This window comes from Aphelocoma coerulescens, chromosome 21, assembly GCF_041296385.1.
Source record: "Aphelocoma coerulescens isolate FSJ_1873_10779 chromosome 21, UR_Acoe_1.0, whole genome shotgun sequence".
Taxonomy (NCBI): domain Eukaryota; kingdom Metazoa; phylum Chordata; class Aves; order Passeriformes; family Corvidae; genus Aphelocoma; species Aphelocoma coerulescens.
This window is the reverse complement of record NC_091034.1, coordinates 231,289-245,721: the sequence shown is the minus strand read 5'-3', so window position 1 is coordinate 245,721 and position 14,433 is coordinate 231,289. Positions and strand designations below refer to the sequence as shown.

The 14,433-nt window shown below is 55.9% G+C and overlaps 2 protein-coding genes across 7 annotated transcripts in view; both read left to right on the top strand.

Moving 5' to 3' along the window:
• The first annotated feature begins 3 nt into the window (after positions 1–3).
• On the top strand, positions 4–3,330 carry PPCS (phosphopantothenoylcysteine synthetase). 5 transcript variants are annotated; one of them, XM_069034649.1, is made up of 3 exons: positions 4–566; positions 1,215–1,318; positions 2,820–3,330. In XM_069034649.1, the coding sequence occupies exons 1-3, from the start codon at positions 44–46 to the stop codon at positions 3,141–3,143; spliced, it is 951 nt and encodes a 316-aa protein (XP_068890750.1). In that variant the 5' UTR covers positions 4–43; the 3' UTR covers positions 3,144–3,330. The 5 variants fall into 5 exon arrangements, with proteins under 5 accessions (XP_068890750.1, XP_068890751.1, XP_068890753.1 ...); XM_069034650.1 differs by having other exon boundaries at positions 12–566; positions 1,242–1,318; XM_069034651.1 differs by having other exon boundaries at positions 54–127.
• Positions 3,331–5,018: 1,688 nt separating this feature from the next.
• CCDC30 (coiled-coil domain containing 30) overlaps positions 5,019–14,433 on the top strand; it is a 38,821-nt gene continuing 29,406 nt past the window's right edge. The window contains exons 1-4 of one of the 2 annotated variants that reach the window (XM_069034646.1): positions 5,019–5,034; positions 6,972–7,157; positions 7,985–8,105; positions 13,598–13,773. In XM_069034646.1, the coding sequence (XP_068890747.1) occupies positions 7,149–7,157; positions 7,985–8,105; positions 13,598–13,773 (306 nt within the window). In that variant the 5' untranslated portion in view covers positions 5,019–5,034; positions 6,972–7,148. Of the gene's footprint in view, positions 5,035–6,721; positions 6,765–6,971; positions 7,158–7,984; positions 8,106–13,597; positions 13,774–14,433 lie in introns of those variants that run through there. The other variant, XM_069034644.1, reaches the window with a different exon arrangement.

The window sequence follows — 14,433 nt, the reverse complement described above, 5'->3', positions numbered from 1 at the left end:
GAGGGCGATCACGTGATTTCCGGCGGGGGCGGGCGGGCCGGTCATGGCGGCGGCGAAGGAGGAGAAGGAGAAGGACGAGGACAACGACGTGGACAACGACGTGGATGCGGCGGCGACCGAGGGCCGGGTGCGGGCTTGGGCGGCGGCGCAGGCGGCGCGCGGGCGGCGCGTGGCGCTGGTGACGTCGGGCGGGACGCAGGTGCCGCTGGAGGCGCGCGCCGTGCGCTTCCTGGAGAACTTCAGCAGCGGCCGGCGCGGGGCCGCCTCGGCCGAGCGGCTCGTGCGGGCGGGGTACGGCGTGTGCTTCTTGCACCGCGCCCGCTCCGCCTTCCCCTGGGCCCGCGCCCTGCCGCCGCACGGCCCCGCGCTGCTCGACGCGCTCCGCCTCACCCCGGGGCCGCCGCCCGGCGTGGCCGCCGCCCCCGCCGCGCTGCCCGCGCTGCTGCCCGCGCTCCGCGAGTACCAGCGCGCCACCGAGGCGGGCGCGCTGCTCGCCATCGAGTTCACCGGGCTCGCTGAGTACCTGGCGCTGCTGCGCGCGGCCGCCCGAGCCCTGGCGCCGCTCGGTACGGGGAGAGCCTGGGCGTGAGGGCACGGGGGGGACCCAGGAATGAGGGACGGGATGGGCACCGTGTTCGTAGGGCACAAGGCGAGAGAGGATGAAGCCCCCATGTGGGTCTCCAGTGCGAGGGAGCCCAGGAATGAGGGAACAGGGTGGTCCTGTGAGAAGGTCCAGGATGAGAAAGGATGAGGCTCTCATGGGGATCTCCACTGTGAGGGGACAGGAGGACCAAGAACGAGGGGATATGGTGGTTGTGGGGGCAGAGGTCTACCGGCATGGGGTAGGTGATAAAACCCCCTCGCGGTAGCCCCAGGGCCCGGGTATGAGGTGACCCCGGGGCCTGTCAGGCTCTGGCATGAGCGGACAAGGTGGGGGGCCCTTGCTTGGAGGGCTCCTGCACCCCAGCATGAGAGTCTGGGCTGTCCCTGGGGGCTGTTGGGGTTTGGGAGGAGCGGACAAGACAGACCCCAGTGGAGAACAGTGTGTCTTAGGGGACCCCAGGGTGGGGTCAGTGCTGCCAGTGCTGGGGGTGGGGGGTCCCTGGGGGAGGCCCTGGTCTCCCCTGTTTATTGTGTGTGGGTGGCAGCCCGGCTGGCTCGGGGGTGACAGGGACAGGCCATGGCAGTGGGGGACAGCAGTCGTGTTCCCACAGGCTCCAGTGTCATGTTCTACCTGGCAGCCGCCGTGTCGGATTTCTACATCCCGGCCTCCGAGATGCCGGAGCACAAGATCCAGTCCTCGGAGGGGCCCCTGCAGGTGAGGCCCCCCTGGGCACGGCTCTCTCTGCCACCCCCCTCACCTGTCCCCTCCTTGTTCCCAGGGTCCTTCTCCTGAGAACTGGCTGTGGATAAAACCTGGGAAAGCTGCAAAGCAGAAGCTCGTGTGTGTTGTCAGAGGGAACGGGAGGGTGAGATCCCCCAGGAACGGAACCCTGTGGAAATCCTGGAGTTGCGTTGTTTTATTCTTATCTGGCACCGAGGGGCCCAGATAAGAGGGCAGGGCAGGGTCAGCCCTGCTCTGCTTTGATCCAGGTTTATTTTTAGGGAGGAATGAAGGGATGAGTGGTGCCATGGGTTATCTGCAGGGAGGTCAGTGCCGCTCTGTCTGATACAGAGCAGCTTCAACATGTCTGCAGTTGTGGTGTGGCACATGAAGAGGGGCCCCTGCGGTGCCTCCTGCTCTTCTGGCTTTGTCCTTTAAAGCTGCCTGTGCTTCCATGGAGATGAGGAGAGGATGGGTCTCAGAGAGCTGAAGTGCTCCAAGAATAGCTCCTGGAGTACTTGAGTTGCTGCCTGTTGTCTGGAGAGAGGCTTTGGACAAGGGCCTGGAGTGGCAGGGTGAGGGGGAATGGCTTCAAACTGACAGAATAGATTTAGATGGGATATTGGGAAGAAATTCTTCCCTGTGAAGGTGAGGAGGCCCTGCCACAGGGTGCCCAGAGAAGCTGTGGCTGCCCCTGGATCCCTGGAAGTGTCCAAGACCAGGCTGGGTGGGGCTTGGAGCAACCTGGCGTAGAGGAAGGTGGAATGGGACGGGATTTAAGGTCCCTCCCAACCCCAAATCATTCCATGACCTCGGGATCCATCCTGCTTGTACAAATGACAGTCCAGCACTGCAGCACCGAGGTCCCTCTCAGCAATGGGAGCAGGTGGCTCTGGAATTCTTTGTATAACAAATATATAAAAATTTATTTTATTAATTACCTTCTAAGAAGTTGCTGGGCTTCGTTCTTTATTGTTAGCGTTGGAAAGATGAGACCTGGCCTGATTGCCAGTGACGGATCTTGAGGTTGGGAGGCTGGAGAACAAAGTCTCCTACTGTTTTTCCCCCATGCTTTGGCACTGTGATGCCTCATGTATGTTAAGGAGTTGGTAGAAGGAAAGGTGAAGGTGGGATAAACTGCCTGGATTCTGGAGAGCTGAAAACTCAGATTCATGCAGTTGTAATGCTTTTTTTTTTAATCTTCTCTCCTCATGTTTATACTCCCCCCGTGGGGTTAGCTCTGGGAATGCAGAGTTCCTGTGGCCCAGCCTCAGAACCCCCTGATTGTGAGCACCACATGGGTCATTTAACTTAAATTTACAGTGTCGTTTGAACCTTGTTTGGTGCGAGCTGCCCAAACACTGCCTCGGAAAACTTCCCGGTGTAAATGGAATATGAAACAAAGCTGGAATTTCCCTCTTTCCCATCCCATCTCCTGTTAGAACTCCCTGTAATGTTTCTACTGATTTTTTCTTTTTATCTTTCCCCACTGCAGATCACAATGAAGATGGTGCCAAAAATGCTGTCACCCCTGGTCAGAGACTGGGCCCCGGAGGCCTTTGTGATTTCCTTCAAACTGGAGACAGATCCCCAGATCCTCCTGGATAAATCTCAGCAGGCTCTGGAGAAATACCGGCACCAGGTGGTGGTGGCCAATGTCCTGGAATCCCGGAGAACCTCCGTCATCATCGTCACCAGGGACTCGCAGACTCCCTTATCCCTGTCTGAGGAGGAAATAGCACAAGGCATGGAAATAGAGGAGAAGATTGTGAGTTACCTCCAGGGCCAGCACACGGCCTTCATAGAGAGAAATGGCTGAGGAGCAGCTCGGAGGAAACGAGGGAATTGTGCTGGAGAGGGAGTGGGACCGGAGTGATTCCCTGTCCAGGTAGATAAACCAATCCCCACAGAACACTGAGGAGAGCTGTCCAACACTGTGTCACTTTCTACAGCTTGGCCACGGCTACTGCGGCTTTGTAAAAGAGAAATACATGGAAGAGAAACCATTCCAAGGATATTTGTCCTGGTGTTTACAGGAGAAAAGGAGCTCGTTTCTAGAAGTCCCGTGGGCTGGGAGAACTGGGAAGATGAGAAATGATGAAGGTCTCTGTATATAAAGAATTTATTGAATCTCCCTCTTTGAAGTTTCTTTTGGAATGGCTGTAGGAAGGAATGGGGCTTTGCAGGAAAGATGTGCTGGTTTTATGGCTGGAGTGGGGAATCATCTGGTGTTGAGAGTGGATGATGAAAGGAAAGAGGGTGGCAAAAAGGAGAATGAGGTGACAGCGACTTTGGGGGAGCAGGTCTTGGGCCAGGAAAGATCCTGGGAGAGATCCCATGTTCCTACAGTTCAGGTGCTTCAGCAGCATCCCTAAAGCAGCTGTTTCAAAGGTTTTCCTTCTATCCCAGGTATTTGTAGGTTGCTTTGCTTCGTATTCCATTTACACCAGGAAGTTTTCCAAAGCAGTGTTTGGTCAGCTCTCACCAAACAAGGCTCAAGTGTCACTGCAGAGCTCTGTAAACAAAGGCAAGGCCACATCTGGCTCAGAGCACAGAGGATGGATCCAAGCTTGAGGCCAAGGTTGGAGAAGTGAAGTGGGCACTGAGGGGGGTGGTGTCCAGGGAAGGGACTGGAGCACCAGGAGCAGCTGAGGGAGCTGGGAAAGGGGCTCAGCCTGGAGCAAAGGAGGCTCAGGGGGGACCTTGTGGCTCTGCACAAGTCCCTGACAGGAGGAGGCAGCCGGGGGGGTCGGGCTCTGCTCCCAGAGAACAAGGGAGAGGATGAGGAAACAGCCTCAAGCTGTGCCAGGGGAGGTTCAAGGGCGGATATTGGGAAAAGTGTTCATGCAAAGGTGTTCAGGTATTGGCACAGGCTGCGCAGGGCAGTGGTGGAGTCACCATCCCTTGAAGTGTGCAGAAAAACTGTGGATGTGGCACCTGGGGACATGGTTTAGGGTAAACATGGCAGTGCTGGGGGAATGGTTTTATTTAAAGATCTTGGAGGGCTTTTCCAGGCTTAGTTATTCCATGATTCTCTGACAGCAGAAGGGGTGGCAGTGATTGACCCTGGAAGGGGACGCTTCCTTTTTGGCTGTGTGGAGTTAGAACTGGAATGTTCCTGGTTTTGTCTAAACCCTCTTCCAACGATTACCAACTTCAAAGTGTGTGTTCCTCACGCCTGCAGGAAACTTAACTGCAGCTCCCCTGCTGTCCACTGTGTGTCTGCTCACAGGCTATCATCAAAATAAATTCACTGGGATCCTGGAAAGAAGGACAACAGCACACGGGAATGCTGGAAGCATTTCCAGAGGCAAGACTGTGCTCTGGGTGAAACCATGGAATAGGAGGCAGCAGTGATTTTGTAATAACACCAATTCCCTGAAAGTGAGGGATGCTCAAAAAACAAGGAAAATAAAGCCAGAAGAGCAAGAAAAGAGCACAAGGATGGGATCAGTGGATCCTGTCAGTGATGGGAGAGGTCCAGGTTGGTCAGGAGAGGAGAGATCCAGCTGGTTAACTGAGTCAGGAGAAGGAACTCACAACTTCTCTGTGACCAGGACTGATACAGAAGGTGAATAAGCTCCGAGAACTGCCTGTCTTCATCTCCCAGTATGTAATTGATGGGAATGTCGAGTCTGGGATTTCCCTTGTCTTAGAGCCTCTATGGACAGCATGGATGTGTCAGCAGGGATGAGAATGTAAAAATTTGTGTAAGTTGAACATGCCCTTGCAGGAGTTTTGGGACAAGGGATGGGAGAAATGCCAACACTGTCTTCAGAGTGTCCTGGGATTTCTCTGAAGTGGTTGGAAAGGGGAGGAATAATCTGAGCTTTTTGAGGAGCCAACTGGGGCAGTGGGCCCTGGGAATCTTGGGGTTTCATTGGGCTTGGGAACATTTTTTGGGCTTCCAGCATTGTGTCTGCCCCTACTTGTGAAGTGCAGGCTGGGGAGGTTCTTTAAGCTCGGTCTGAGCCCCAGCCATCCCAATCCCATGTCAGGGATGCACCTCTTCCGTGTGGGAGGTTAAACCAAGCCCATGAGTGCTCCTACCCTGGCAGTGTTTGGGCACCAGCGCTCCGGGAATGCCGCTTGTGGTACCTAAGCTGGAGGTGGCTCCTGCAAGTCCGGGGCCTGTCTGTTGCTTTCTGAGGATCCCACAGGGCCCAGTGGAAGGTCCTCACTGGACTCTGCCATGTCCCTCTTCTCCATGTCTTGGCCTTCTCCTTTCTCTGCCATCCCTTTGTGCAGTTTCTTCAGCCAGTGAGTCAGTTCTGCAGGGTGGACCTGCTTTGCTCTGCAGTTCCTCAATCTCATGGAATCATCTTTGGGTTTCAAGGGGCTTTAAAGCTCATCTCATTCCACCTTCCACTAGCCCAGGTTGCTCCCAGCCCTGTCCAACCTGGCCTGGAACACTTCCAGGGATGGGGCAGCCACAGCTTCTCTGGGCAACCCGTGCCAGGGCCTCCCCCCTCAAAGGGAAGGATTTCTTCCCAATATCCCATCTGACCCTGCCCTCTGGCAGTGGGAAACCATCCCCTCTTCTCTTGTCACTCCATGTCCTTGTCCCAAGTCTATCTCCAGCTCTCTTGGAGTAGGAACTGGCATGGTCTCTAAGGTCTCCCTAAAGCCTTCTCTTATCTAGGCTCAGCTCCATGTACTCGCCCGCTTCCCCTTCAGCTCCAGCAGATTCACTTGGGGTTTAGAAGAAAATCGGGAAAACTTTGGGCTCCTTTTGTTCGTGTTTTTGGCCCGTTTTGGTGACCCAGGGCTGACCCGCGCTGCCGGCCGCCAGGGGGCGTCACGGAGCGAGGAGGGGGCGTGGCGGGGACCCCCAAACTACGCGTGACGTCACATGGGGGCGTGGCCTCGCAGCCCATTCGCGGCAGTGCGGATTGGGCGCGGCCGTACCAGGGGGGCGCGGCCGGACCAGGGGGGCTTGGCCGGACCAGGGGGGCGCGGCCGGACCAGGGGGGCTTGGCCGTACCAGGGGGGCTTGGCCGGACCAGGGGGGCTTGGCCGTACCAGGGGGGCGTGGCCGGACCAGGGGGGCTTGGCCGTACCAGGGGGGCTTGGCCGGACCAGGGGGGCTTGGCCGGACCAGGGGGGCTGGCCGTACCAGGGGGGCGTGGCCGTACCAGGGGGGCTTGGCCGGACCAGAGGGGCTTGGCCGTACCAGGGGGGCGGGGCCGTACCAGGGGGGCGGGGCCGTACCAGGGGGGCGCGGCCGGACCAGGGGGGCGCGGCCGGACCAGGGGGGCGCGGCCGGACCAGGGGGCGTGGCCGGGGGCGTGGGCGTGGCCGGGGGCGTGGCCGTGGCCGGGGCGTGGCCGTGGCCGGGGCGTGGCCGGGGCCGGGGCGTGGCCGTGGCCGGGGCGTGGCCTGTTGCCATGGCGCCGGGCGGGCTCGGTCCCGCCGCATGGACGCGGCCGCCGCCGCCCCGGTGGGTGTCCGGCACCGGCCCGGGGGCGTCGGGGGCCAGTTGTACCCCCGGGAGCAGCCCAGGAGAGGGTTCGGGGCGTTGGTTGTACCCCCGGCCCGGCCTGGGGGGGGGATTCCGGGGGGTCGGTTGTACCCCCAGGATCGGCCCGAGGCTGTGGGGGTACTCGCGCTCCCCCGGTCGCTCACGGCTCCTCTCGCTGCCCCGCAGGCGGAGCCCCCGGTGCCGGCGGAACCCCCGGTGCCGGCGGACACCATCCGGCGCTGGCTGCGGGCGGTGGGCGCCGACCCCGCCGCCCCCGCCGAGGAGCAGCTGGGCCTAGCCTGGCGGCTTCTGCGGCGAGCGGAGACCCGGCTGGGCGAGCTGGAGCGGCGGCGGGCCCAGGAGATGAGAGACGTAAGGGCCGGAGAGCGGGCCCGGCTGGGGCCTGTCCTGGGGAGGGAACGGAGCTGGGGAAGGGGCTGGAGCACCAGAAGCGGCTGAGGGAGTTGGGAAAGGGAGAAGAGGAGGCTCAGGGGGACCTTGTGGCTCTGCACAAGTCCCTGACAGGAGGGGGCAGCCGGGGGGGATCGGGCTCTGCTCGCAGGGAACAGGGACAGGAGGAGAGGGAACGGCCTCAAGCTGCGTCCGGGGACATTCAGGCTGGACATGAGAAATTTCTTCACTGAGAAAGTGGTCAGGCCTTGGCAGGGGCTGCACAGGGGAGTGATGGGGTTCCCATCCCTGGAGGTGTTCAAAGAACGACAGGATGTGGCACTCAGTGCTCTGGTCTGGTGACGAGGTGGACTTTCATCACAGGTTGGACTCTTGGGAGTCTTTTCCAACCTCAGTGGTTGTGGGATACCCCCCCGAGTTAACCCACCTGATCCCCCTCTATGCAGCAGCAGGTTCAGCGGTGTCACTGCCACACTGCTGCCCTCGGGAGCTCAGGATTTATGTCCCCATTCCTCATGTTGGGCATCACAAAGCACCTGGTGAGCCCAGCAGCTCCCACAGAGCCATGGTCAAAAGCTCCACACATGCCAGGACCCTCATAGCTGCACGACCTGCTGGCCTCCCAGTCAAGGTTTTACCATCCCCAGGTGTTCCAAAGGCGTAAGACATATTGTCCTGCAAATATTTGAGGTTATCCTGTAAACATGATGGGGTGGAGAACTTTTTGTGCTGCTGACTCACTGGAGGTGCTGGCAGACATGGAAGTAGCTGGATTTTCTGTATTTCAGGTGGAAAGCTACGTGGGCCATGTCCGTACCCTGACAGAGGAGTGGGATGCCATTGCCTCTGAATATGAGAAGGAGAATGAGCAGCTCAGGTTGGAGCTGGCACAGCTACAGCTGCAGCAGGGTACTCCCTTCCCTCCAGAGCGTGGGCCCCAGGAATGCCCTGGCAGGTGTTTGGGTCTGGAGAGCTTCTTGGAGAGCTGAGAAGCGTTTTTTGGGGAGTTCTAAGGGAGTTCTCAGTGGTTTGTTGTTCAAGAAGTTGCTAAAAGTGTTACTGAGCTGTTCAAACAGATTTGTAATTGATTTAGAGGTTCTTGCCTGCTTTTGCTGCCTTTATTCAGGGAATTTGGCAGGTTCTGCACGTAGCTCTGTTGTTGCACAAAGCATCTTCTAGAGGCTGTTTGAAGACCAGAATTGATGGTGCTCTTTGGTTTCCAGCTCTGAATTACCTGCTCCCACCAAGTCAGTGAATTTGCTCTTGGTTTTGGTTTACACAAACTCCACATTTTTTAAAACAATGTGAGGGGACAGGAATTGTTTGTTCTGGCGATTCAAAACTTGGGTGTGCTCATTGTCATGGAATCCCGGGATGGTTTGGGTTGGAAGAGACCTTAAAGCTCATCCAGTTCCACCCCTGGCCATGGGCAGGATGCCTCCCACTAGACCAAGTTGGTCAGGGCCCCTCAGAGCTTCAGTAATTTTGTTTAAACAAATTATTTCACTTACTTAACTTCGAATAATTTGTTTTCAAACTCTAGGGCCCCTTTTGCTGGGTTTAATTCTTGATTTTTTTTCAGTCTTCTGGTGCTCATAGCCCATGTCACCATTAACTCCCTTCGTGACCTGTATCATCCTGGGCCCTAAGATAAAACTGGCAGTGATGGCACAACTTAAAGATTTTCTTTGTGATTCAGGCTTTTTTGGGGGCAGCAAATACAGGAGTTTGGGGAAAATTTTGAGCATTGGTTGTGTTTTCAAGGGAGCACATCTGGTGGCGTAACTTTCCAAAGAGGGATTTATCTAAAAATTTGATTTTTCTGGGCGCTTAGAGCCGTGGTTTGTGGTGAAAAGGCTGCTTACAAAGGTTAAAATGAATAATGAGCTCTTGGGAGCCTCGCTGTGGCAGAAAACTGTTCCTGGTTCTCTCCGTTCCCACAAGGTGTCAGTAGAAAGACAGAATATCCCCAAAGCTGGGATGCGGTCATTTCCTGCTGGCGGCTCTGCTCCTCTGGACTTTCTCCGTTTCTTGGGGATTCCTGAGGCTGCTGAGCAATGAGTACCTCTGGAATGGAAGCTGAGATCGTTGTCCATGGATCTCGGTGTATCCGGGGGGGATTACTGGTTGCCATCCAGTTGTTCCCAGTGTATTGTCCTTGGGTGGGGGGTGGCTTTGGTACTGCAGAGTGTTTCTGGAGGGACTTTTTTGGGGCTATCACTCTGATTTTGAGGTTCAGGACTTGTTGACTCACTGCTGGCATTGGCTGCCATGCTGGGATGAGTGTGGATAATTTAAGAATCTGGAAACCCTGCTCCCTCTGGGCTGTCACCTGCAGGGAGAGGTGCCAACCCCGGGATGTTTTGGGTCCTTGTGGAGCACTTTATTGAGTGACTGGTCCTTTCATCCAGGTTTGTTCAGCTGGAGCAGAGGAGGCTGAGGGTGAGCTGAGGCTGCAGCTCCTCTGGAGGAGGATTTTATCTCTGCTCTCTGGGACCAAGAAAAGGACACGAGGGAAAGGCTGGAGCTGTGCCAAGGAGGATTAGGTTGGACATTGGGAAAGGTTCTTCCCCCAGAGGGTGCTGGGCACTGCCCAGGCTCCCCAGGGAATGGTCCTGGCCCCGAGGCTGCCAGAGCTCCAGGAGCGTTTGGACAGCGCTGCCAGGGGTGTCCAGGGTGGGGCTGTTGGGGGGTCTGCGCTGGGCCAGGGGTCAGACTGGATAACCCTTGTGGGTCCCTTCCAGCTCAGGATATTCTGTGGTTCCATGGTTCTAGGTCATCCTCTTCTTTAAAAAATCCCCCCGGCCATCTCCATTACGGAGTGCATGGACGTGCTTGTGCTGGAGATGCTGCACAATCCCAAAGGCTTCTGTTGGGCTGCTCCAGGTCTCTGATGCATCCCTGCTGCAGGGTTCTATGCTGCATCCCTGTGTCTGTTCCCCAGGCCTCTGCTTTTCGTCAGAGTTCTTGGAATCATCATCTTGTCAAATCCAACCATTCCCCCAGCAGTGTCAGGTTCACCCGAAGTGCCACATCCACATGTTTTATGAACAGTTCCAGTAATGGTGACTCTGCTTCTCTGGGCAGCTGTGCCAGTGCCTGACCAGCCTTTCCATGAATATCCACCCTGAGCCTCCCCTGGCTCAGCCTGAGGCCGTTCCCTCTCCTCCTGTCCCTGTTCCCTGGGAGCAGAGCCCGACCCCCCCGGCTGCCCCCTCCTGTCAGGGACTTGTGCAGAGCCACAAGGTCCCCCCTGAGCCTCCTTTGCTCCAGGCTGAGCCCCCCAGCTCTCAGCTGCTCCCCATAGGATTTGTGCTCCAAGTCTTGCTCCCCCTGTTATTTTTGCAAAACACCCGGATGTCTCATCAGGCATAGGATGATCCAGGGGATCGGCCTGGAGAAGGGGCTTTGTGGAAAGACAGACCCTGGTCTGCTGGGATTGTTAAAAATGTGGGCAAGGCAAGAGGACAGGATGGTGGTTGGTAGCTTTTGGAAGTGTTGAAAGGAGAGTGGGAAGGGGCAGCTGGGGCTGGTTCAAGCCAGTGGTACGAAGGAGGGGCTTGAGCTGTGAATGATGCAGGGCAAGGGACAGGATCTGTCCTGAGACATCTGAGCTGAGAGCTGGGGAAGGGAGCCTGGAGACCTCCGAGTGGGCTCTCAGGTCTGAGCACACTCCCTCTTCCAACAGCAGGCAAACGGATCAGAAACTCTGCTTGGTCTGGCATCACTCAGAGCAACTTGATCTGCTAAAAGTTGTTTCATAAAATCATGGCATTATGGAATGGGTTGGGTTGGAAGGCACCTTAAAGCTCATCCCATCCCACCCCCTGCCATGGGCAGGGACACCTCCCACTGTCCCAGGCTGCTCCAAGCCCTGTCCAACCTGGCCTTGGACACTGCCAGGGATCCAGGGGCAGCCACAGCTTCTCTGGGCACCCTGTGCCAGGGCCTCACCACCATCACAGGGAAGAATTCCTTCCCAATATCCCATTTACCCTACCCTCTGGCAGTGGGAAGCCATTCCCCCTTGTCCTGTCACTCCAGGCCCTTGACCAAAGTCTCTCTCCAGCCCTCCTTTAGACCCTGAGGATAATTAGTGCTGGTGACTGAAACTGAGCAGTTTCTGGAGATAAAAAGTCAATCTCTGCTCACACGTTTGCTCTGTACCCATCCTGGGCTCACAGGTTCCTACAGGGAGCAGCCAAGGCTGGTTGATGCTGGGCTATTGAGCTGAGTGTCACCTCATCTGATACCTCTGCCCAGGGTGACATTTTTCCTTCCCTCCAGGCAGTTCCTGATCCGTTTCTGATGCTCTCGCTGAACGCGCTGGGTGTTGTTGGAGGGCAGATCGATGGTGCTCCCAAAAGCCTTCCTGAAAAACAACTGGAATGGCAGCAAAACACAGCGCTGGGGGAGCTGCCTGGATTTGTTTAAAAAGTGGAATATAAAGAATAAGCAGTCATGGTCTGAGCTTGTTGTAACAGCTGGGCTGGTTAAACACACCCAGCAGGTCTGGAGGATGCAGGGCTGTGGTGGGGTGAGGTGGCTGCTGTTTCTGAGAGTATTCTTGGGGTAGGAAAATAGAAATATTAATGTAAAAGTTGCGGACGGAGGTGGGAGATGCCAGTGGAGCTGTGGTGTGACAGTGCCTGGGGCGGGGATTGGCTCTTCCCAGACATTGGATGGGGGAGGGAAAGGGCTTGTAAGGAATCAGTGGGGTTTACACATAGGTAACCTGTGCTGTGTGGGCAGACCCCCCTCATCCTCACAAATCCTTTTTTTCTCTCCAGCCTTTGGAATATGTCTGGGATCTAATATGATACCACTTCATCCTGCATTGCAGGCTGGGAACAAGGGAAGCACTGGCAGGTGAAGGTGGTTCAGGGCACAGGGGGTCCCATCCTGGCCATAAACCAGAGCAGTTTCTGTTCATTTTAGCTGGAATTTGGCAAAACCGTGGGAGGAAAGTGCCAGGCAGGTTGGGTGGGGCTCAGTTTAGTGTGATCCATGGGCCCTTCCTGAGGCACACAGAGCAGTTTTGGTCCTGCAAACTGCCTTGTTTGCTCTGCTGCAGCAGGAAGCTGCTGGGGAGCCCTGCTTGACCCTGTATTGACCAGGCTGTGCTTTGTGTCCCTGGGGAAGATGCCCAGGAAACCGCAGGGTGTTTTCCATCCACAGGGCTGGATGGAGCCGGCTGCGAAGCGCGGAGTGGAAACATGGGATCGATCGGAGCCTCGGGATGTGATTGTGCTGGCTCCTGTGTTAAATCAGTGCATGGGAGTGAGGGACAGGCTTGTCCAGGGCTGTGTATGTCCTGTGTCCGAGGAATCTTTGCTCTGCTGAACCTCTGCTGTCCAACTGTAGATCCTTGAGCAGGGAAAGAGTGGGAATGTCCCTCCTACCTCTATACAGCTCCCTGCACTTCTCATCTTACCACACTTGGAAGCCTTTGTAATCTGGTTTGGGCTAGATATTTGGTCTATTGCTTTTGGTTTTAATATGAATTACACAGGGAGGGTTTGAAAAGCCCTCCCCTGGCTCCACAAGCTGCTGGATCCAATGCAGGAGTTGCTGCCCTCACCATGCCAGACACCAAAGGTTCCTCATTTTCTCCTGGCAGGTAAATTCCATCCACACCAACAAGGGGGTCTTTTTAACAACTGCACAAACACAATGGTGCCCAGCCATAAACTGACTTCTGCAAGTCTTGTTGTCACGTTTTTGCCTTAGAGACCCTTGAATCTGGAAGTTTTTCCCAGTACAGAGTCTTCCAGGCTATAAATTTTAGATAAATGGTGAAGCACTGGCAGTTTAATTCTTAAAGATATTCAGATCTGCCTCCTTTCCAGACATTCCTTGGGAAAATAGTGATGCTCTCCAGGAGTGATCTAGTTTTTTGAGTGTCTCCTGCCAAAGAAAACATGTCTGTGACTCTGTGTCTGTCTATTTGCTTTCTCTCCAAGACTGGACTTGATGATCTCAGGGTTGGAACTGATGATCTTGGAGGTCTTTTCAACCTTAATGGTTCTCTGGTTCTCTCAGTATCTGTTTACTGGTGTTTAGTTTCCACCAAGCTGTACTTAGGGTTGAAGGGGCTGAGGATAAACCAGGTTGGCAGAACTCTGACTGGGGGGAGCAGGTCCTATCACATGCTTGGCAGGCAGGGAAGGGTATGTGAAGAGAAACCTTGAGAGAGAGGGAATAGGGCTGAGATAACGGATAGCAGGGAATGGGAGGCAGTGAGGGAGTTGGGAAGCAGGAAAGACTTGAGGAGCTGTTGGGCTCCAGGAGAAATGGGGCTGTTGCAGTGAGGAATGTTTAGAGGAGCTGGGATAGATCTCGAGGAAACCCTGCCCTGTGTTTGTTCCTCTTCTGACACCAAGCCTTGCCTTGCCTTGCAGAAATACAGCTGAAGGAGGTGCAGGAGATGCTGGAGCAGGAGGGTTTATCCCAGATCTCCTGCAGCGCTGCCAGCGAACAGGTCGCGTATTTCCTGGTGGAGCGGGCGGCGCTGCTAGGAAAGCTCGAAGTGGCAGCCCAGCAGCTGGAATCCCACAGCATCGTGGATGGACTCCAGGTACCTCCTGCTCTCTGGCTCTGGCTGCCTGAGAGCTTCTGGGAAGGGAGTATCTTCTGGATATTGCTGTTATGAAAACTTCTCCTGTCTTTGAGGCCACTGTGGAGTCTTGGGGCTGAAATACTTGAAGGAGCTGCAAGAAAGATGGAGGGAGAGTATTTACAAGAGCCTGGAATGCCAGGACACGGGGGAATGGCTTCAAATGGACAGAATAGGTTTAGGTGGGATATTGGGAAGGAATTCTTCCCTGGCAGGGTGGTGAGGCCCTGCTACAGGCTGCTCAGAGAAGCTGTGGCTGCCCCTGGATCCCTGGAAGTGTCCAAGGCCACGTTGGACAGGGCTTGGAGCAACCTGGGATAGTGGAAGGTGTCCCTGCCCATGGCAGGGGGTGGAATGGGATGAGCTTTAAGATCCCTCCCAACCCCAAACCAGTCTGGGATTCCAGGATTCTAAGTCGGTGCCTTTCTTAATTCTCACACTTTGCACTTGATTTACTCCCACATCTGCACAGGGACAGTGAAATGGATTAATTGTAATACTATATTGAGGAGTTTGTGATGTGGTTGGGGTGAGGATCTTCACTGGGTAAGAATGACTTTCTCTGGGTTCAGGGGGAGCAGAGGAGGCTGAGGGCAGAGCTCACTGGCGGCTGCAGCTGCT

Bases quoted from the DNA above. Each gene is read 5' to 3' on its own strand.
- PPCS (XM_069034649.1), top strand. From the start codon at position 44: ATGGCGGCGGCGAAGGAGGAGAAGGAGAAGGACGAGGACAACGACGTG. The intron at 567-1,214 runs GTACGGGGAGAG...GTGTTCCCACAG, and splicing joins CCGAGCCCTGGCGCCGCTCG to GCTCCAGTGTCATGTTCTAC. The intron at 1,319-2,819 runs GTGAGGCCCCCC...TCCCCACTGCAG, and splicing joins CCTCGGAGGGGCCCCTGCAG to ATCACAATGAAGATGGTGCC.